General features: G+C 38.6%; 4 protein-coding genes across 7 annotated transcripts; 2 read left to right on the forward strand and 2 right to left on the reverse strand.

Annotated features, from left to right (window-relative positions):
* The first annotated feature begins 237 nt into the window (after positions 1-237).
* On the forward strand, positions 238-3,009 carry LOC121797299 (formin-like protein 4). Its single transcript, XM_042196053.1, has 2 exons — positions 238-1,501; positions 1,595-3,009. Exons 1-2 carry the CDS (start codon positions 453-455, stop codon positions 2,901-2,903), a joined length of 2,358 nt encoding a protein of 785 aa, XP_042051987.1. The 5' UTR covers positions 238-452; the 3' UTR covers positions 2,904-3,009.
* A 1,982-nt stretch (positions 3,010-4,991) lies between these two features.
* LOC121794767 (protein WVD2-like 7) lies at positions 4,992-8,807 on the reverse strand. Of its 4 annotated transcripts, none has more exons than XM_042193101.1 (9): positions 8,676-8,769; positions 8,527-8,583; positions 7,368-8,235; positions 6,889-7,281; positions 6,756-6,820; positions 6,534-6,608; positions 5,711-5,807; positions 5,564-5,635; positions 4,992-5,466 (listed from the first exon to the last, which is right to left on the reverse strand). In XM_042193101.1, the coding sequence occupies exons 3-9, from the start codon at positions 8,103-8,105 to the stop codon at positions 5,419-5,421; spliced, it is 1,488 nt and encodes a 495-aa protein (XP_042049035.1). In that variant the 5' UTR covers positions 8,106-8,235; positions 8,527-8,583; positions 8,676-8,769; the 3' UTR covers positions 4,992-5,418. The 4 variants fall into 4 exon arrangements, with proteins under 4 accessions (XP_042049035.1, XP_042049036.1, XP_042049034.1 ...); XM_042193102.1 differs by having other exon boundaries at positions 7,368-8,105; positions 8,676-8,758; XM_042193100.1 differs by lacking the exon at positions 8,527-8,583 and having other exon boundaries at positions 8,676-8,807.
* Positions 8,808-9,925: 1,118 nt separating this feature from the next.
* On the forward strand, positions 9,926-10,858 carry LOC121794074 (germin-like protein subfamily 1 member 1). The gene has a single exon (XM_042192075.1). It carries the CDS (start codon positions 9,955-9,957, stop codon positions 10,615-10,617), a length of 663 nt encoding a protein of 220 aa, XP_042048009.1. The 5' UTR covers positions 9,926-9,954; the 3' UTR covers positions 10,618-10,858.
* A 1,527-nt stretch (positions 10,859-12,385) lies between these two features.
* Positions 12,386-13,943, reverse strand: LOC121797428 (probable galacturonosyltransferase-like 10). The gene has a single exon (XM_042196184.1). It carries the CDS (start codon positions 13,739-13,741, stop codon positions 12,623-12,625), a length of 1,119 nt encoding a protein of 372 aa, XP_042052118.1. The 5' UTR covers positions 13,742-13,943; the 3' UTR covers positions 12,386-12,622.
* Between the last annotated feature and the right edge of the window lie 8,431 nt (positions 13,944-22,374).

A 22,374-nucleotide genomic window follows, 5' to 3' on the forward strand; every position in this document is an offset into this window, starting at 1 on the left:
CTGTTTTGATGAAGTCTCCCCTCTGACTTTCTCTCTTGTTACGTGCAAAAGACATAGCTTTCGCTTTCCTAATCCCCACTATTAATATTATTATCCCACGTTTATTCAGTTAAATAATCACACCATTTGTGGTAATATTGCACTAATCCTACCAATTCAAAGCCGAAACTTACTTATTAGGAGATTTCATCACGAAGCTTTCCACAAAATTAACAATGAGTTTAATCGGTCGGTAACCAAGGATTAAAAAAATTAAAATGAGGGGTATTTTTGTCATGGCAGGCAAGGAAGCCTTGTAAAGAGCAAAGTATACCAAATCAACAACCAACTGCTCAGGTTGACTGACACTTTCAGCAACTAAACCAAACAAACTAAAAAAAAAGAGAGAAAAACACAAGCAATGATCAAAACAAAAAATCACACATCTCTCAAATTTCTCACAACCTTTGATCATGGCCGCAACTACGTTTCTTTCCTTCTTCATCTTCCTCATCATCTCTCACATTCCAGAATCTTCTTCTCAGCAAAACATCGAGACGTTCTATCCATTCTCTCCGCCGCCTATTCCTTCCATCCCCCCGCCGCCTCCCCCTCCAGACCCGCCCATCTCCTTCCCTCCGCCGCCCGGGCCTGAAGTCCCGCCGCCGCGCAGGACTTCCACGAAGGCCGCGGTGGGAAGAGCGATAGGCGTCACGGCTGCAAGCACAGTCGTTTTATCCGCGCTTCTTTTGTTTCTCTTTGTGAGGTATAATTCGCGGCGGAAGCGGGAGGAGAATCCTCCCGCTTCTGCCGCAGCCACCGCAAATGGCTCAGCGGCGCGTGGGAGCTTCAGGCGATACGGCGGGAATGTGAAGGGGCTGATTGTGGATGAGAATGGGTTGGATGTGCTGTATTGGAGAAATATGCAGGAGGGGGAGAATCAGAATCAAGCTGGTTACAGGAAACAGAATTTCAAGAGCTTGAAGGAGGAGCAGCAAGAAGAGGAGAAGAGAGTTGTTAGTGAGAGGGAGAGAGAGAGGAGGAGCAAGCCGCCGGTGCAAGAACTTCCTCTGCTTCGAGGGAAATCCTCCACTTCTCAGAGCTTAATCTGGGCGGAGGAGAAGAATGATCAGATCATCGAGAAAGCACCTTCGTTTGCAAACGGTGTTGCTGCAGTTAAGGTTGAAAAGCAACTCTTGCAGAATGGGCCTCCGCCGCCGCCGCTTCCTCCTCCGCCGGGAGCACCGTCGCGCCTCTCCGCTCCACCACCAATAGTAAAGGTTGGAGCAATTGCGAAAAAAAGCCCCGCACCACCACCACCCCCGCCGCCTATTCCGGCCAACATAGGTCCCTCTCCACCACCACCGCCGCCGTCATCGACGAAGCCGCCTAATAAGCGGTCGTCTTCAGCCGGAGAAAGCTCTAGCGAGAAAGTAAAACTGAAACCCTTGCACTGGGATAAGGTGAATCCAAATGTGGAGCATTCCATGGTGTGGGACAAAATCGACAAGGGCTCATTCAAGTAATCATCATTAATTTTGCTCAATTTCTTTTCCTCCGATTCAATTCTCAGTGGTAATTAATAATAATAATAATAATAATAATAATAATGCAGATTTGACGGAGACCTAATGGAAGCCCTCTTCGGATCAGTAGCAGTGAACAGAAGATCCCCACGCGGCGGCGAAACCAATCAACCACCTAGTCCATTAAGCAACAAATTCGGCCCTCCGTCGCAGATATTCCTCCTCGACACGAGGCGATCACAAAACACGGCCATCGTCCTCAAATCCCTCGCCCTCTCCAGAAAAGAAATCATCAACGCTCTAAACGAAGGCCGCGGCCTAAGCAGCGACACAATCGAGAAGCTCGCCGCAATCGCCCCTACAAGCGACGAAGCCTCACAGATCACCGCCTTCGACGGCGATCCGACGAGGCTCGCCGACGCAGAATCCTTCCTCTACCACCTCCTCAAATCCGTCCCCACCGCCTTCAGCAGGTTCCACGCCATGCTCTTCCGATCAAACTATGATTCCGAGGTTTTAAGCATCAAGGCTTCCCTCTACGCGCTAGAATCATCTTGCAAGGAACTGCGAACTAGAGGACTCTTCCTGAAGCTTCTAGAAGCTGTTCTCAAAGCCGGAAACCGGTTAAACGCAGGGACGTCGCGAGGCAACGCGCAGGCGTTCAACCTCACAGCCCTCAGAAAACTCTCCGACGTCAAGAGCTCCGACGGGAAAACCACGCTGCTCCAGTTCGTGGTGCAAGAAGTCGTCCGGGCGGAGGGAAAGCGCTGCGTTCTCAACAGAAACCGCAGTCTCAATAACAATAACAATAACAATAACAATAACGATAACAACAACGCTATCTCCAAAGAAGACCGCGAGAGAGACTACATGATGCTTGGATTGCCCGTGATCGGGGGCCTCAGCGCCGAGTTTTCAAACGTGAAGAAGGCCGCGGCGCTGGACCACGACGCGCTTGCCAAATCCGTCGACGCATTAGCGGATCAATTGAGTGAAACTCGTAACGCGCTGCAGCAATGCAGCAGCGGTGAAGGAGGATTTGCGCGGGAGATGAGTGGGTTTCTGGATACGGCGGAGCTGGAGATGAGGGTGGTGAGGGAGGAGGAGGCGAGGGCGATGGAGCTGGTGAAGAAGACGACGGATTACTATCAAGCAGGATCGTCTAAAGATAAAGGGGCGAATCCGTTTCAGCTGTTTGTGATCGTTAAAGATTTCTTGGGGATGGTTGATCAGGTGTGTATAGAGATTGCGAGGAATGTGCAGAAGAGGAGATCGGCGCCGCCGTCAGTTGAGGGGTCGTCGTCGCCGGCGAGGGTGTTCAGATTCCCTAAACTTCCGGCTAATTTCATGTCGGACAACTCCAAGAGCGGCGGCTCCAGTGATTCCGACACCGACTAGTCAAGTTGTGTACAGACAATTCAAATGCAAAATTGTTACAGTTTATTTAATTTAAATTTTTGCAAATGTAACATTCGTTTTTTGTTCCTATCATTCATTTCTTTTTGAATTTGAATAATTTTATATAGGGGTGGGTAGGTACGGTATACCTTACCGAAACCACCATACCGTATACCTTACCGTAAATTCGGTATGCGAAAAAATCATACATTTATCTTACCAAAATTTTCGGTATACCGAACTTCGGTATACCTTATTTTCGGTATGGAGAATTTTCATACCGATATCGTACCTCATTTTTTGTATGCCGTACCAAAGTTCGGTATACCATACTTTTGCGGTATACCTTACTTTCAATATCAATGAAAATGAAAATTGAATATTTGAGTTTTTAGAATACTATTTATATTTTATAGTAATTTAAATAATATAAGGGGTATTAAATACTAGTATATTTTATTCATATTATATTATATTATATTATATTTCACAATAAATTTTATAATTTAAAAATATATAAAATACTTTATATATTATTATATTCATATTTTACGGTATATACCTTAAATTACGGTATATACCGAATTTAGGTATGCCGCGGTATATAAAATATCATACCTTTACCTTACTGGTAAGGTATCATACCGTACCGAAAATCATGGTATACCGAAAATTCGGTATTTTCGGTATTTTTTCGGTACTATAAGGCCAGTATTTTTGGCATTTCGGTATTTTTCCCCAGCCCTAATTTTATATACTCCATGTAGCATTTGTTATGTTAGAAATGCAAATACAAGTACCACATTTGAGACGTGATGAGGATTAGGAATATGTAAAGATGGATTAAATTTCTTGATTTTAAACTTAAATTGAGGGTCAAATCTAAAACGAATGAATACTAGAACTACCTTTGCCTTTAGTATTTAAAGTTCCACTTTGAATCGATGCAAACTTTAGGAAATGTGAATGAACATGAGTGAAAAAATTTATCATAGAGTGAGGTATATTTACTAAAAATGGAAACAAACATATGAAACATTAAATCTTAGACCGACCTAAATAGAATCATAGACATTATTTCATAGATAGAAGGGATACTATATTGCGAAGGATGGAATTTATTGATTTCAAACCTAAATTCAAAGTTGAATCAAATAATTTTTCCTAAAATAATTTTTCCAAATCAGACAAAATTATCATAAATTACAGTTTTGATGTTATATTTGTACATTAAATTTTGGCAAGGGAGTTGGTTAGCTGTAGCAGTATTACATACCTTACATTTATAAACACAGCTGTAATGAATTGAATGCGTGTGAAATTAATTATACACCCAATTTTCAACTTTGCATTGATGGTGAATTAAAGCCAGTGTGAATTATAAAAGAATAATGCTATGCGGCCACATTATGGCCAGTCATAAATTAAGTAAATAACAAAAAAAATTGATTTTTTTTCAAATTTTTGGTTTAATACTATTTGATTTTACTTTTATATCATCTTCATTATATGTTGCTCAACATGTTAGTGTTGTTCTTTCGTAGTTTTTGCTCAACTTATTACTACTGTCATTTCTTGATTATTGCTCAACGTATACAGTAATTCGTGATATTAATGTGTTTTACGTAATGGAATTCAAAGATAAGTATCAACTCACAAGTCCATTCACACACATATAAGTTTATATCGATAATTCTAATTTTTTTATACATGTAAATGTACTAAATTAACTTTTTATGACCGACCACGTTATGGCCATTTAGCATCACTCATTATAAAATGACGATAAAAAAAAAGGTAGGTGACACTGATAAATGAATCTTTCATCTTAAAGTTAGATCTGCATTCACGCGGAGTTATCCTGAAGTAAAAATAAATAAATATTGGGAATGTCAAACTTCATTTGACTCTGATGTAAACAAGAATGAAATCATTTATTTCCCACCAAATATATGGTGAAATGGATACATGACACGTGTGTAAATGCCATGGAAATGAATTTTTGCGTCATAACTATGATAACGACCATCAATCTTCATCAAACTATCTGATAATGTTGCAAATAGTTTTTGAAATGACAGACATTCCTCCTAAAAACTGCCAGATTATATTTGAAACTAAACAGAGTTCAACAAATAAGCTCATAATTTTAGTTTCAACTTTTAATGCTACTAGTTTTGCTATCTTGTAATAAAACTGCTTGAAACGAAAGTAGCCTTCTATACACACATGATTTTCTCTCTAAGTGGGTAAAAAGCAAAATCATAAGCTCTCTTAAATCTCCTCCTAAGCAAGATGTTCGATCTCAATAGCAAGTGCAGTGTTGTGCTAGTGTGCCTTCTTCCCTTTGTTTACCTACCGCGAAAAAGTATGCTACTGGCTAGCAAGGCCGTGGAGGAGGTCACGAAACCGGTTCGTGTCATGAGCTCTTACTCTTAACAGCTTTTGCCATCAATAGTTGTTATCCAGTCGAGATGCAGTCACACTCGACTTGGAAATATTGAAACAACAATCTTCAACGGGTTGTTATAGGTTTCTGACGCATCCCATTTTCAACACCCACCTGAAAATTCGTTCGAGAGAGGAGATTAGATCTATTGAAAGATAGAGGGTCTGCTGTTTTTCAATGTTTATGTATGTTGCAAGCAAACAACTCGTACCTTTGATTTTGCAGCAAGCTGAGCTTTTTCCGACTCTCTAGCAATTGATTTTTCCCCGAGCTTCTTTAGGAACTGTTAAAATACAAAGAAAACAGTCGTGAGACACCAGACTAGCATGTTGAGAAATGGTGCGATTGTTGGACATACCTCTTTACGCTTCGCAGCTTTATCATCGCTTCTCAACCCTGCAGCCGGTGAGGGAGTTGCGGGACTTTTCTTATCCAGTGCGGTGCTTTTATGCAATCTGTAATTAATTGCAGAAAAGAAATAAAAATATTTGTAAGAGATTTCGTGAACGATATATACTCTATTAAGAGCAAAAAACCTCAAAATGATCATCTGTTCATTTTTCTTTCAAATTAAGGCTGGAAATGTGGAGAACAATAGAACTATAATACTAATAATCATGGCAAAGCATGAAGTAACAAGGGAAAGCTAGTGCTGCTGCATGTAACTGAAATCGATCAATGCATATATGCAAGCTTATGTCTGCTAGCATTAACTAATGTGCTACTGTTTAATTGCATCAACTACATTCTTATGCTAACTATATGGAGCATCAGTAAACCACTTGATACTCGTCCCTTATGTTGTATAATCAGAAATATTAAGTTCTTTCTAGTTTCTATTCCACTCAGTGGCGCATATTTGGCAGTTCCACAGCTTTAAAGATACGTCCATCGTCAACTCAAACATTGTCAGTGGAAATAGATGTATCTATTGATGAACATATCTCAATTCACACATGTCAATTTTTGATTGTCGATGATATTGTAGTTGATGAAGACTAGTAGGTTTTCTATCAGAATAAGCTACACTTGATGCAAACAGTCGAAGCAATATCATAATTGACAGCAACATTAGCAATGAATGAGACTTGAGTTAGCAAGAGGCACGTCTAATACGGCAATAGGATTTAGAAACCAAGTTTTGCACTGAGAGTGGTTAAGAGGATATTGTGAGATCTAACCCAGTAGACAGAGGATTTGATCTCGTTCCTGACTGGATCCTTTGACTAGTTCTCTTTTCAGCTTCCTTTCTCGGCCTATACACAAAGCAATTAGCCAGTTACAAATTCATAGGCTTTGAACCAGATAAGGAAAAACCAAACAAGTACTGTAAATAACAAGATCCAGTCAAAAGATTAGATTATAGAAGTAGGAGTAATACAGAAAATGAGAGTTATCATTACCCTTCATTCCCCTTTGTAGGAGTGCGATAACTGGATGTCTTTGGTTCACGAGCAGTAGATGATGCCTGCAATTTACGCTCTTAGACTATGAAAACTTGCCCCAATATAAAGTGTTTGACATTAAATGACATACATGTTTTACTGTGGTTGGTTTTTCATCGGTTGCAAACCCATTTGTCCGATTCTGGAAAGTCTTGAAAGCTCGTCTGACAATATCCTTATCCCCCATGCTCTCCATTATCAATGACTTCCTGGTCATTGGGATAGCGCCAAGAGACTCTGCAGGACCCAAGCTAAGAGACATGTGCAGCGAGGTGGGAGCTACTTTCTTGCTTTGTCCAACCAGAGTTTTTGGTGGTGCCGAATGATTCACCTTCTTTTTTAAAGCTTGAGGGGCGGATATAGGTGATGAGACCAAAGTAGGCCTCATGTGTCTAGGAGTGGTTGCTGGCAACGGTTTGGTTGGAGGTGTAACGACTTTCTTTCTTGTCATGGACGAGTTTCTCTCCTTGTTCATTGGAGTTACCTACAAACCAGAATGATATATTCAAATGGACTATTTGTATCCAAAATTACTATAACCGAAAGGAGGTTACAAGTTCTACTCTTTACCTTTTGAGGTACATGCCGCGTATTCAACTTCGAATTTTCCTTTTTCACCACACTTGATTGTTTCAACACGTTTTTACTTTCTCGAGGTCTTTCCAAGATACACTGAGAAACTTTCTGAGGCGTCTCTAACACAACCGACAATGCATCTTTACTAACATTCAACTCAGAGTTATCTACATCAATATTTGTTTCATCCTTAGCTTCTTGAATTGCAGAGCTTCCTGACTCCACCGAAGCACCCATCTCCTCCTCTGAAGCAACATTTTCGATCAAACCATTCATACAAGCTCCTTGCTCATCCCCTTTGGATGATCTAGCATCACAATTTTTCTCCTCATCTGCAGTCACAACATTTGTCAAAGCAGCTGCACATGCTTCTTCCTCTGCAATTCTTTCAACTAATCTCTCGTGACTGAACAAACCGAATTCAGCCCCATTCTCAGACGAATTCTCACTATGATCTTCCTTGCTGGATAAACAAGGACTGGGGATAATAGGGCTCATCGAGTTCTCCTGCTCCATCTCCTCAGCTTTCCTAGCTGCGATCTTTTTGTAGTGAGCTTCGAAATAGGCCTTTTTCTGTGCCACCGATCCCGGTGTTGATAAGCTCCCAACTTCCTCCAAATACTTGTTGGGGGAGAAAGAAGACCATTTCTCCCACGAGAGTGCATCGTTCTCAAACCTACCGAATGAAACCGAAACTTCCAATCTAGCACCAGATTTCGCAGAATCATCCATCTGTTTCGCAACACAAGATCTTAAATTTTATAAATCCTCAAACCACACAAGTAAGGCAAGCCCACAATTCTTGCAGTCACAGGATATTTCAAGCACCCACAGCTACGAATCCAACAAAACAACCTGGAATCTACACAAATTAAAAGGGCACCAATAAATAGGTCAAATCATCGACAGCTACCAACTAAGAACAAGAAAGACATGGTCTCTATAATCATCCACAGCGTTTCTAAAGTTTAACTAATTCTCCATTTCCGGATCTTCTAGAAAGTCCAAAAGATAACCTAATAACCTTAATCAGCAGCACAGAAACAAAAACATGGAAAAAAGTTGAACATAATAATCAGATCAGCAAGTACAAAAGATGTGCTTTTTGCCTATAAATCTATTTAGGAGTAAGATAAAGTTGAAAAGGTGTAACCTTTGACACTAATCTGAGCAAAAATGAACAGAAGATGAGATGGGCCTCAGTTAACGCCTAAAGAAACAAGAAAAAATGCCGCATTTCACCCAAAAGAAAGTAGAAAGCGTGCCAAATCAGAAAGAAAGGTTGGTTTCATGAGTGTTTACCTAAAGATTTGTGCAAAGAAAGGCTTGAAAGAGAGTCAAATTGAAGATAATGATGACGGTGGTGTGTAGATAGTAAGATAGAGATGGTTTCCGCAGGCCCACCAGAGAGAAAAAGAGTGAAGTGAAGTAACAGTAGACAAGAAATTGAAGAAACGGGGATGGCACGTGCGAGATCCTCTCAATAATGGAGGAGAAGGTGGGGCACGTGTGGACCTTTGGATTTCAAAAGATTAAGCTAATAGTGAATAATTAATTTATATCGGATATAATTATAAAAAGTCTCAAAAATGACAAATTATTAGATTGATTCTACTATTATATTGCATTACAAAAATATATCCTCAAACTAATAAATTTAAATACAAAAAATACAAGTTCTTGCTAGCCAACCAACCTTAACTAGCAATTTCAAAATTCATATTAAGACATGTAAGGTTTCATCAATAATTCATTATATAAATTATCATAATTTCCTACGACTACTTTGATAACTTCTTCTCTTTAATCGAAATTTCGAATAAAAATATAAATCCTTCGAAATCATGTATGATGACTAATGAGCAATTAGTACTCCAATATATTGCAATTTGGGCTTCTTCATTAGATTCATAACGCTTACATCTCTATCGAAGCAGGCCCAAATTTAATGTCACGCTAAGCTTTTGGAAAAATATTGGGCTATAGCCCAACCACAAATTTTTTCAGTCAAAATGAACAAATACACCATATATACTTACGTACAAACGGGTATCCGGTCGATTATTGGTTAACCAATTAAGTAATTGGTTCAATTCCAGTTAGTTGTGATTCGGTTAACTAGTTAGTTCGTTTCAATTATAATTGAACCGACCGAATAATTAAGCAGCCATGTTTCGCACCTTTCATTGAATCTATTCGAATATGCTCGATATTTGATTTCATCAATTTTAATGGCATATACAAACCAACACCATTAATATAAATAAGAGTTACTACATTGCTAAAAACAACACACATAATGGCACAACACGCAAAGTTATGTTATAGTAGTACCTAAGACTTGAATGAATCTCATTATCACTAGTTATTTAAAGTTATTTTCAAAACAATGAGTTGCCTTCTTCTCTCCTCCTCCAATGCTCAAAAGCTACTCAATCTTCTTCTTATCAACACTAATCAATAGCTATCATTTCAGTCATGCCTTTATTTCTTTGCTAGTATATAAGGTTTAACATTGCCTCAAAATGTTTTGTCATAAAACCAGAATCAAATCCATCTACCTTACTCCCACAAAATCATCATGAAAATCCAATATATTTTCTTGCTACATTTCCTCTTGGCCTTGCTACATTTCACGAGCCTAATCAAATCGGACCCCGAACCACTAAACGACTATTGTGTAGCCGAAACCAAAAATCAACACAATATTTTCCTAAATAGTGTACCATGCATTAACCCCAATCACACTCTAGCCTCTCATTTCTCCACGTCAGCATTGTCCGAACCCGGTAGCATGAACCAATTTGACTTCAACGTTACACTAAGCAACGTCAACAATTTACCCGGACTCAACACCCTAGGCCTAACCATGGCGCGTGTGGACATCGCTGCCAATGGTCTCGTGCCACCTCATTCTCACCCTAGGGCTTCGGAAGTCACCATTTTGCTCGAGGGCTCTCTCTTGGTCGGATTCGTCGACACTTCAAATAAGCTCTACACGCAACGCTTGCGACCCGGTGACTCTTTCGTGTTTCCTAAAGGTTTGATTCATTTCTTGTACAACACGGGGATATCGAGTCCGGCCTTGGCTGTTTCGGGGCTGAGCAGTCAGAACCCGGGCGCGCAAGTCTCGTCGGTTGCCTCGTTCGCCTCACACCCGGGAATGCCGGATGATGTGTTGCGGAAGGGATTCAAGATGAATGGACAAGATGTTGCTAGAATTAGAAGGAATCTTGGAGGGTGAACGTTGATTTTTTTTGTATGTGTATTTTATGACTTTGCATAATACTATTGATTAATGAATAGTTACGAGTGACAAGTGATTAAATTTTATTGTGGTTTGAAATTAAAGTTAGGTTATAGTCAAATGTGTGAGATGTAATTGTGCACGAGACATATCAACGGCCATATTTTGTTTGAATTTCTTGCCAGCACCACGCTGTAAATGGAGCATTTATATATAAGCACTTTGAATTAAATTATAAGTTTGTATTTCGTTTATTTAAAGATTATTATGTATACATTCATCATTTGTATAGTTGTGTATCGAATAAAATTCTCTATATGTTATTATATGCTTGAACTGCATTTGTAGATAATTTATCACTACTTTCTTAAAAGCGCGCGAAAACAAATTTACGGTGCAAATTAAAACACTCCATCGCCAATTCTAGGTATAAGGGATACTTTTAACATTTATTTGGGTACTATGAGACTGGATTATTAATGAGAACGATCACATTTTACAAAATATAAAAAAAATGGATGGATAATTCAAGACTAGCTATTGATTAATCCATGTCGATCGAGTGATTTGTATATCTAAAACCTATTTGTTTTCAATGCTTCAAAGTTCAAAGTAGACCCCCCTCCCCCTCCAACAAGAAGTATGATGCCTAAATATTTAATGATTTCGATACATATATCAACCAAACTATAAATGCTCAAATATAAATAAGCCGATCTGATAAGCTAACGCTTTGATTTTCCGTATGATATATATGTATGGTATTGGTAGTGCTATTTCACTATTTCCTTTTCTTCAACATAACTTCATGCGTTGCTTAACCCCCACCCTCAACCTTGACTAATCCAACACTCCAAGATTTCATGATTCCCCATACTAACAACTGCATTTATCATCTTACTTTTATCGAATGAGTACTATATAGGATATTACTTATTCTATTTGCTTACTTTTAAGCTTCAATTTATTAGTCAAGCCATGTGATTAAACGCTTGATAAAAGGAGTTCAAACAGTAGAGAGAAGAAAGCAAAGAATCAATTCTCTCGATGAATTGTTTCACAACTTGCACAATTGAATAAAGCTACAGATCAGGTTGCGGCATGCGACGGTTTTCCTTTGTCCAAAAAATGGCATAATTGGATTCAAATATTTTTAAAACAATTTCTCGTACAATTTTGTTTCTTAAATGTATATTTAAAGATAATTTGTTCTAATATTTGCATTTATTTGTTACTAGTCATATATCCTCTTATTTTTCAAATTTATCAATTATCTTTATATTCCATTCTCTCATGATTGACATATAAGAATCATCATCTAATTAAGTTCGTTCTAGTGGTTTCGATTTGAGTTGTAACACGATTTTATAATTGTACTAGTACATACATACAACAAGTCTAATTTAATTAAATAATAGTGGGACAATTGAATAATACACTATCACTATATATGATTCCCACGACAGAGGGTAAGCCAGCTGCTGATTACAACAGGTATAGCGACTTGAATAATATATCCACTTGGAATATCCTTCCAATAATATAATCATATTGGCTTTTCTTTTTCTTTCAAACGTGGCCAGCAAATATATTTCAAGAAATTTCCGTGTATCGGATAATAGTAATACTATGTATATATGCTGCAATTGAAATTAGGCAAACACGTAACCCCAAAAGGTTCCTTTTTAATTGGCTCTATCTATTATCTTAGCTTTAAATCATTCTCAACCACACTATCATTCAAATTCAATCATGAAATGCTTAATAGTAGTAACATTTTTTTATTATAAAAGTTGGGCACTTCTCAAAGTAAGTACTAACCCATTAGAAACAATGTTACTGTATTATTAATTAGCTAATAAATAAGTACAATAAGAAATGGTAAAATTCCAAAACTGGGTCCAATCAATTTTCGTTTTGTGACAACAATATTTTTTATGTAGAAAAGAATTATGAACCTATGATCTTTTCTGTACAAAAAGAATGAACAATAATTTTTGTATCAAAAGAAATAGGTAGAATATGATCCATAGAAATTGGTAGTGAGGCCCAAGTGTAGTTCCGGGTGCTGCAGATATTGTACCTTCCCTCTCCCATTGTACAAATCGTAGGGCTGCCACAGATAATCCAATGGACAGGGCTTCCTCTCATCAAGCCGGACCCACGGCTTCCCCTTTCCGCTCCAGTGCAGCAGGCTCACTGGACCAGGGTGCAGCGCCCTACACGATCCCGCCACGTTGTCACCTCCCAATCCGTGCTGGTTCCACCTGTGATCGATGGGCTCCACGTTCCCACCAAACACTAGTAAAAACGGAGGCAACGACCCCAGCTCGTATATCCGGTTCTTTCTCTGCAATTCCATCCAATTCTCGATTTTCTTCCGGAATTGCCCCTCCCTCCATTTCTCCAAATCCATCACCATAACCCCGGTGTTAAAATAACACGGCCTTTTTGAACCGAATACCCGGCTCAGAACCGGGTCGGACCAGAAACTCTCGGTGAAGTACTTGGTGAAGTTCGCGTGGCAGTATTCCGGGGCCCCGATTACTCTCGACCCGGTTATGTTGATTTCCCAGAGCTTGGCTACGTCGTCGACTAGCACAAGATCCGAATCCAGATACACCACCCGTTTCACGCACAGGTCGATCATATCGCCCAGATAGTTCCGAGCGTAGTTGAGCGGGTTCTCCAAAGCGGGTCGGATCGAGGAGGATATGAGACCCGTGACCGTTTCTTGGCTGAAAATGTAGAGCTTGAAGCTGAGGGAGGGGAAAACGGACCTGACGGTCCGGGTCAGGGCGCCCGGGTCGGACTCGGTGGCGATGAAGTGGAAGAAGATCTCCTCCGGGCAGGAGGCGTGGCGGAGGACGGAGTGCACCGCCGCGACAGAGCCGCGGAGGTACTCGGAGTCGAGCGTCATCGCCACGTGGACCACCGAGGAGTCGCAGACTGCTCTCTCCCCGCCGGAATGCGGCCGGCATTCCACGCCGTTGGTGTAGTCCGGCGCCTCGGCGAAGCCCACGCTGTTGGGGAAGGATCGGATTGCGAGACACGTGTGGATGAGGAGGATGATGAATCCGATGGCGGCGATTAGTTCTGACGAAATTCTTGAAATACCCATTTCTTGGAGGGGAAAAAAAGCGGTGGGGAGAAATGGAGAAATGGGCCTTTTCCTCCTTCACTTCATTTTTCTTGAAAATGGATGGTGATTGATGGAGAAAAAGAAATTGGAATGTTGTACTATTCTATTTCTACCAGCAGCTATGCATTTCTGGAGAGATGCAGAGAGAAGGGAATAGTCTCAATAACTCTTAAATCTTGACATTCATATATATGTATATATACATACAGGTTGTATGCGTCTTTTACTGCTCATTAATGATTAACAGTTAAAACAATCACTAAATAATTGTCAATTTTAAAAAGAGTGAATTAATGGTACATAATCTTTCACTCTTGCAATAAATGGTACATGAATGGGTGTTCGTTTAACAAGATTAAATCTCATGATTAAATATATATCATGTTTGTTTCATAAGATTGAACCATTCAACTTAATCCTAGATGGATAGTCTCATGATAATTAGTCATAGCCTCCCCCTCCAATTAAAATAATCTCACAATTTAATCCTAGATGGATAGTCTCATGATATTAGTCATGGCAACCGAACGCCACCGAAGTGCATAAACTACATAAATAGATAAATGGTACTTAAGCTACATAAACTACATAAATGGTACCTGATCTTTAATTTATATCATTTTTGGTACCTATAAATCACATTTTTTTGTACTTGATGCAATTTTTATCCTAAAATACCCTCTAAACAAATTCATTTTCCATTTATGTCATAAGGGACATTTTGGGCATTAACAAAACTAGTACCAAAAGTGATATTATGATATCTTCTCTCATTCTCCTCACTCTTTTATACTATTATTATTAATCAATATTAATATTATTATTTTGATGTTATAAATTAATAATTAATTTAATTTTTAATATCATTTAAATATACTTAATCATAATTATAGTTATATTTATATTTAATTATTATAACAATATTATTGTTATATGAGTAAAAACTAGTAGTAATTAATAAATAATAATTATTATTTTATATTAAATTAATAACTAATCAATATAGTCCAATCAAAATTTAAAATTGCGAATTGTATTCATAAATATAAAGAGTTGAATATATTTAGTTAGGTGTTTCAACTCTAAAATGAGTATAAATAATTTAATTAAAAATATTGAATTGATTTAATTACTTTAAATAATTATTTTAATTAGGTGTTTTGTTATTGATTTATATTATGAATTCTAAAATGAGTATAAATAATTTAATTAAAAATATTCAATTGATTTAATTACTTTAAATAATTAATTTAATTAAGTGTTTTGTTATTGATTTATATTATGAATGCAATTAGATGTATGTATGAAACACTAAAAAGGAAGAAGAAAAAGAAGAGAAAATAAAAAAGAGGAAACATAAACTAAGGAGAAAAAAGAAAGAAGAATGGAAGATAAAATACTAAAAAGAAAGAAGAAAATGAAGGAAAAAGAAAGAAGAATAAACTAAAGAGGAAAAAAAGAAATAAGAAAGGAAGAAAAAAAATCACATATTTGGTTCTATTTAATTGAAATTTATAAAAATATCCTTCGTAACAAAAAAATCACATGTTTGGTACCTAGGGTTATTTTTGTCATGGGGTACCAAAAATGATACTATAAAATAAAAATAGGTACCATTTATGTGCGAAAATGAAAGATAAGGTAGCATTTACGTAGTTCACTCTTTTAAAAAACGTTATACTGATTGAAAAGTTTGTCCATGTATATAAACTGCACATGATACAACACCGCGGACATTTAATGATTTATAACCAAAATTTAATTGTATCGCGGACATTTAATGATTTATAACCAAAATTTAATCTTATAATGCTATTGAAATGATTATTTATTTTAATAATTGTAGTGTTAATGCTCTGATGTATTAAGACATCTTTGAATATACTCCTATTCATTTGTGTAATACGGTTTCCAAGAGAATGCGACCGAATACTTATACAGTGAAAGATGGTGTAATTGTTTTAATGAAAAATAAAATAAATAAATTATTTGGGTGGGCAGGGGTTTCTAATGTAAATAGATTCTTTGGGGTTATTTGACTAAAAACTAACTATGCAAGAAAAGGATCCCACGACATTTATGTCTATATTTTAGTATAGTGATTCGCATTTCTCTTTAAGCAATTTGATTTTTTTCCCCCTAATTTATGTATAATAAGTGATGGTTAAAAGCACACATTAAAGGTGCATGCTGTGTTGGCGAATGTCTGTTTTATGTCTTATTCGTTAATAGTGGAATATGGCAGTAAATGGAGGTTGTTAATTTGTGGGGTATAATCATATCAATAAAAAAGTTGAATTTGAGGTAAAAGAAAATATAATACTACTACTACTACTTATTTCAGTAGTTGGTAAATTCCGGTTCATGTAAATAGTTTCACACGTTTTAGTTGAAAATGTAAAAAATTTATGAGAAAATTATTTGTTTATCTTTGTTGCACTTTTGGACTAGAATATTATTTGCTTCGTTAACAAGGCTGGGGTCGCCAAATTTTGTTGTCTAGTGTTTGTGTCGTGCCTTGAATGATTTGTTCACAAATGCAATGTATCCAACTTTCATACCTATTCGCATTTATATTGTTTGTTACTAATATATATATAGTGTGTGTGTCAACATAATTTTGAACAAGTTACTCTTTTCTTTCTGAAACAAAACATAATTGACTCCTCTCAATATAATATTCAACATAATCGGAGCCAAAACATTTTACATCAAAATTGAAATGACTATCCTCTCAACCCTCAATATTATTCGTACTTCATTAATAGTATGAGGCGTTTTGAATGGGATATTGGAAAAATAGTTTAATTTGTTACCCACATCAACGCATTTGGGCAAATAACCTTCTCTATGAATCTTTAAAGAGGCGTTTTATGTCAAATGGTCCACAGCATAACACACCTTTGGATCTAATTCTAGTAGCAGTAAAAAGTTGTAACTGAATAGATTTGAATACATCTCACCTAACAGGCTAACACACTTTAATTCGTTGGTACCGAATAATGATAATTATTAGTAATAAATAACGGAGTATAATTTGAAATTTATAACAAAACTAATGTCAAACCATTTTGTTTTACTTATCCTCGATGCGTGGTACTCCCTCAATCTGTCATTGGAAGTCCCATTTCTTGTCGGCACGAGTTTTAAAAAAGATTAAGAAAAATATATTTAAGTACGGTCTAAAATGGAAAAACAAGACTTCTATTCGAGGATGGAGGGAGTAGGTAGTATTTAAGTACGGAGTATGATTCATATTTCTTTTGTACTACACGACTATTTTAGTATTGAGTCATGTATAGTCATAAAAAGATTTTTATCTTGTTATTCATAAAATGGATATTTGTTTATCATGGAAATGTAGAGAGAAAATTTTTCAAAATTAAAATTTCATTACAATTTTTTAAATATATTATCAATAATAATTAATAAATAAATTATATACTCTCTTTGTTTCATGTTAATAGAGTCATTTTTCTATTTTGGGAAGTTTCAAGATAAATGAGTCATTTCTATTTTTAGCAAAAAAGTAATTCTCTCAGTCTCTCTTTTACTTTATTATCTCTTCATCTCTCTTACTTTATTCTCTCTTACTTTATTCATCATCTATTTAACACATTATTCTTAAACTTCATGGCGAAAAGAAATGTTTCTATTAATAAGGAACGAATGGAGTACTTGAACTGTTCTTCCGAAGTTATTAGTAATCTCATGAACTTTGTAGTCCTCATTAGAAAACTTTCAACATAGAATTATCAAAATCATTTGGATGCAACGAACCTCACATACTCGGCTCGGGATGTGAATGCTAGAAAATTAGAGACGGAAGATACTCTCTCTTATCTAAGGTAATTTTGTAGTACTAGTACTCTCTATGTTCCCTCATAGTTGAGGTGAAATTTTTCAGCATGGAGTTTAAGAAATGAATGTTGTGTGTGTTATAAATAAATAGATAAAAAAGTAAGAAAGAGAAAAAAGGTAGAGAGAATAAAGTAAAAAGTGAATAAAGTAGAGAAAATAAAATAAGAAAAAAGAGAAAAAAGTTACTACTATATATGAAAATGACTCAACTACGAGGGAATTTCCCGAAATAGAAAAATGACTCAACTATGATGGAACAGAGAAAGAGGGAGTAGTATTTTTTAAAAATTGCCTAAGATAGTTAAAGTGTAAGGGGTATTTCCTTTTTCAAACAATTTATTCTCTATTATTCATATATTTTTTTAATTATTATTAGATATTAATTTCTTAAATTTATGTGTTGAAAAAAATACGCCAGTTCAACTAAGTTGATAAAGGAGGAAGTTTGAATTAATTTTGGATTTTTGGGGATAAATTGATTAGAAGGAAGTAAGAGCATCCGCAGCGGTGGCGGTTGGCGCCACCGCCGTCCGTGCCAGCGGCAAGGCGAAGGACCGCCACCGCTGCAACCGCGCCGCTGGCACGGCGCTGCTCGATGTATCGAGCACGTCCGTGCCAGCGGACGCACACGTGGCGGTCTCTGATTCGCCAACGGCATAGCCGTTGGTTTCAAACATTTTTTTATTTTATTTTTTAAAAAAATCGGATTTTTATTAAAAAAATCGATAAAAAATAAAAAAAAAAATTTCACTTCCCCAAAAAATTATATCCGTTTATAACCGTTTTTCCCCACTTTTTAATTTTTTTTTATTTTTTTTACCCAAAAAATACACACTTTCATCTATAAATACCCCCAATTTCACTCCAAAAAATTCACACTTTCACTACACAATTCTCATCATCAATCTCTCGTATCCATTTTCATCTTCCTCTCACACCCTACAACACCACTATGTCCGGTAACGACGACAACCCAAGCGGCTCTCACGGTTGGAACCCCGAATGGTTCGGTTCGCAACCGTTTCATAGTCCGGAAACGGAATATTCGGCCCCTCCTCTCACCCAAGATTCGGGCGTTCCGAGTGGCTACCGGCCATACCCAATCGACGATCAAGGTGCCTCCGATGGGCGCTACGGGTGGACACCGGAGCCTAGGCCTCGCGCCCCTTCCCAAATGCCGAATCCTCCATCTCGCGCCGGTGTCCGCACACCGTACTCACCGGCGGAGATGGAAAGATTGTTCAAGGCGTACTTGGAAATCTCCGAAGATGCGGTGGTTGGAACGAACCAATCCGGCGATCACTTTTGGTGGCGCGTCTCTAGCCGGTACAATGCACACCGGCCGCCGGGAACGATCGAGCGCAACGAGAGTATGGTGCGCAACTGCATCGGCCGAGCCAACGAAGAAATTGGCAAGTTCAACGGCTATTTCATCCAGGAGTCCCGGAATGCCGGGAGCGGCCGAAGCGAGGTCGACATCATCACCGCCTCGCTGAGCACCTACCAATCCATGAACGGTAAGTCGTTCAAATATCTTAACGTTTGGCAGGAGACGCGGACGCACCCGAAGTATAAGGGAGGCATAACATCCTCCTCTAGCGGCTCCTCCAAACGCTCACGGTCGGCATCCCTATCCGACGCCGGCGAAGAAGTGGCTAGCCAACTCGCCGAAGCTAACTTGGGTAGCCCCGATGCCCAACCAAGCGGTTCCCGACGCCGACCGCAAGGTAGGAAGAAGGCGGCGGCCGAACGACGTCGCGCCGCGACTCCATCTGCCCCTGCTCCCGAACCCGCACCCTATGTTCCACCTCCACCCCCGAACAACTCGTTGTGGGCCCTTTTGGCCCAACTCAATATGGCCGATAGGTCAACTATGACCCCCACGCAACTTCAAACGCACGAGTCCATGATATTGGGTCTCCAAAAACAATTGGGGTTGGTGCCGCCGGATGCGTAGTCTTCCTCGGGTTATATTAGCCAATAATTATGTAATTTTTAATTTTTAGGAGTTTAATTATGTAATTTTTAATTTTTAGTATTTTAATTATGTAATTTTTAATTTTTAGGATTTTAATTATGTCTTTTTATTTTATTTGTAATTTGTTATTTTTATTGTGGTTTTTTTAATGAATTTTAGTATTATGAAAATGTTTTTGTGTAATTGAATTTTATATTAATTGTGCTCGTCCTTGCGGAAGAGCACAGTTGTGGGTGTTGTGCTCTTGCCAGAGAGCAGGCATGAATAGTACCGCCCGGGCCCACAACCGTGCCGCTGGTAAGAGCACGGTTGTGGATGCTCTAAGAAAAGAAGAATGGCAGCAGAAAAGAAAAGGCAGCTGGGAAGCACAAGAATGATAATTGATATGATGTGACGACTGCCATCAGTCTGGCACACTTGAAACACCGCGTGCTCCCTTTTCTTCCAACACCCTCCATCTCTTCAAATATTAGAGCATGCGCAGCGGTGGCGTCCGTCGCCACTGCCGTCCGCGCCGCTGGCACGGACGCCATCCGCCGCCGCTGCGCTCGCGCCGCTGGTACGGCGCTGCTCGATGTATCGAGCACGTCCGTGCCAGCGGAAGAACACGTGGCGCGCTCCCATTCGTCAACGGCTCGACCGTTGCATTTAAACATTTTTATATTTTTTTAAAAAAAAATCGTTTTTTATTAAAAAAACCGATAAAAATTAAAAAAAAAATTCACTTCCCCAAAAAAATATATCCGTTTATAACCCTTTTTTACACCTTTTTAAAATTTTTTTTTCATTTTTTTACCCCAAAAATACACACTTTCATCTATAAATACCCTCAATTTCACCCCAAAAATTCACATCAAACTACACAACTCTCATCATCATTTTCCAATATCCATTCTCATCTTCATTCTCTCATATCCATTTTCATCTTCATTCTCTCATACCCTACAACATCACTATGTCCGGCCAAGACGATAACCCTTCGGGCTCCCACGGTTGGAACCCCGAATGGTTCGGTTCACAACCGTTTCCTAGTCCGGAAACGGAATATTCGGCCCCTCTTCAAACCCAAGATTTGGCCGTTCCGGGTGGCTACCGTCCATACCCAATCGACGACCAAGGTGCCTCCGAAGGGCGCTACGGGTGGACACCGGAGCCTAGGCATCGCGCCCCTTCCCAAATGTCGATTCCTCCATCTCGCGCCGGTGTCCGCACACCGTACTCACCGGCGGAGATGGAAAGATTGTTCAAGGCGTACTTGGGAATCTCCGAAGATGCGGTGGTTGGAACGAACCAATCCGGCGATCACTTTTGGTGGCGCGTCTCTAGCCGGTACAATGCAAACCGGCCGCCCGGAACGATCGAGCGCAACGAGAGTATGGTGCGCAACTGCATCTGTCGAGCCAACGAAGAAATTGGCAAGTTCAACGGCTATTTCATCTAGGAGTCCTGGAATGCCGGGAGCGGCCGAAGCGAGGTCGACATCATCACCGCCGCGCTGAGCACCTACCAATCCATGAACGGTAAGTCGTTCAAATATCTTAACGTTTGGCAGGAGACGCGGACGCACCCGAAGTATAAGGGAGGCATAACATCCTCCTCTAGCGGCTCCTCCAAACGATCAAGGTCGGTAGCCCTATCCGACTCCGGCTCGGAAGAAGTGGCTAGCCAACTCGCCGGAGCTAACTTGGGTAGCCCCGACTCCGGACCGAGCGGTTCCCAACGCCGCCCCCAAGGAAGGAAGAAGGCGGCGGCCAACCGTCGTCGCGGCTCGACTCCCGAAGCCACTCCCGAAGCCGCTCCCGCTCCCTATGTGCCACCTCCACCCCCGAACAACTCGCTGTGGATGCTCTTAAGCCAACTCAATATGGCCGATAGGTCATCTATGACCCCCACGCAACTTGAAACACAAGAGACCATGATAAAAGGTCTCCAAAAACAATTGTGGTTGATCCCGCCGGATGCGTAGTCTTATTAGGAGTTTAATTATGTAATTTTTAATTTTTAGGATTTTAATTATGTAATTTTTAATTTTAAGGAGTTTAATTATGTAATTTTTAATTTTTAGGATTTCAATTATGTATTTTTTTAATTTTATTTGTAATTTGTAATATTTATTATGGTTTTTAAATGGATTTTAATATTATGGAAATGTTATTGTTTAATTGAATTTTATATTAATTGTGCTCGTCCTTGCAGAAGAGCACAGTTGTGGGTGTTGTGCTCTTGCCAGAGAGCAGGCATGAATAGTACTGTCCGGGCCCACAACCGCGCCGCTGGCAAGAGCACGGTTGTGGATGCTCTTAGGTCATCATACGTATTTTTAATGGATACTAGTATAATTTCAGAGGAATTGTTGCTGATGTGATTAACTACAAATAAATAAATAAATAAATAAATAAATACTGGAAGTAAGTATTTATTGGAGATAGAAAAAAAGTTAAATATTTAATTGAAAGAAAAAAAATTAGGTGTATTAATTGGAAAGAGAAAGTTATAAAAAAATAAAAATATGTTATTTTAGTTGGAATAAATTAAAAAGAAAAGTGTGTCATCTTAGTTGGGACGGAGGGAATAGTAGTAATTTCTCAGTCCTACTAAGTTGAATCCACATTTTTGGGCACGGATATTAAAAATTTATGTTGAAAAATAGGAGAAAAGAATAAAGTAGAAAAGATAAAGAGAAAGTAAAATATGTGAAGTGAGAGTGATTGGGTGTTTTGTTTTTTGTCAAAAAATAAAATGATTCAACTTAATTGGGAAATCCAAAAAGGAA

The sequence above is a fragment of the Salvia splendens genome, chromosome 3, assembly GCF_004379255.2.
Source record: "Salvia splendens isolate huo1 chromosome 3, SspV2, whole genome shotgun sequence".
Taxonomy (NCBI): Eukaryota; Viridiplantae; Streptophyta; class Magnoliopsida; order Lamiales; family Lamiaceae; genus Salvia; species Salvia splendens.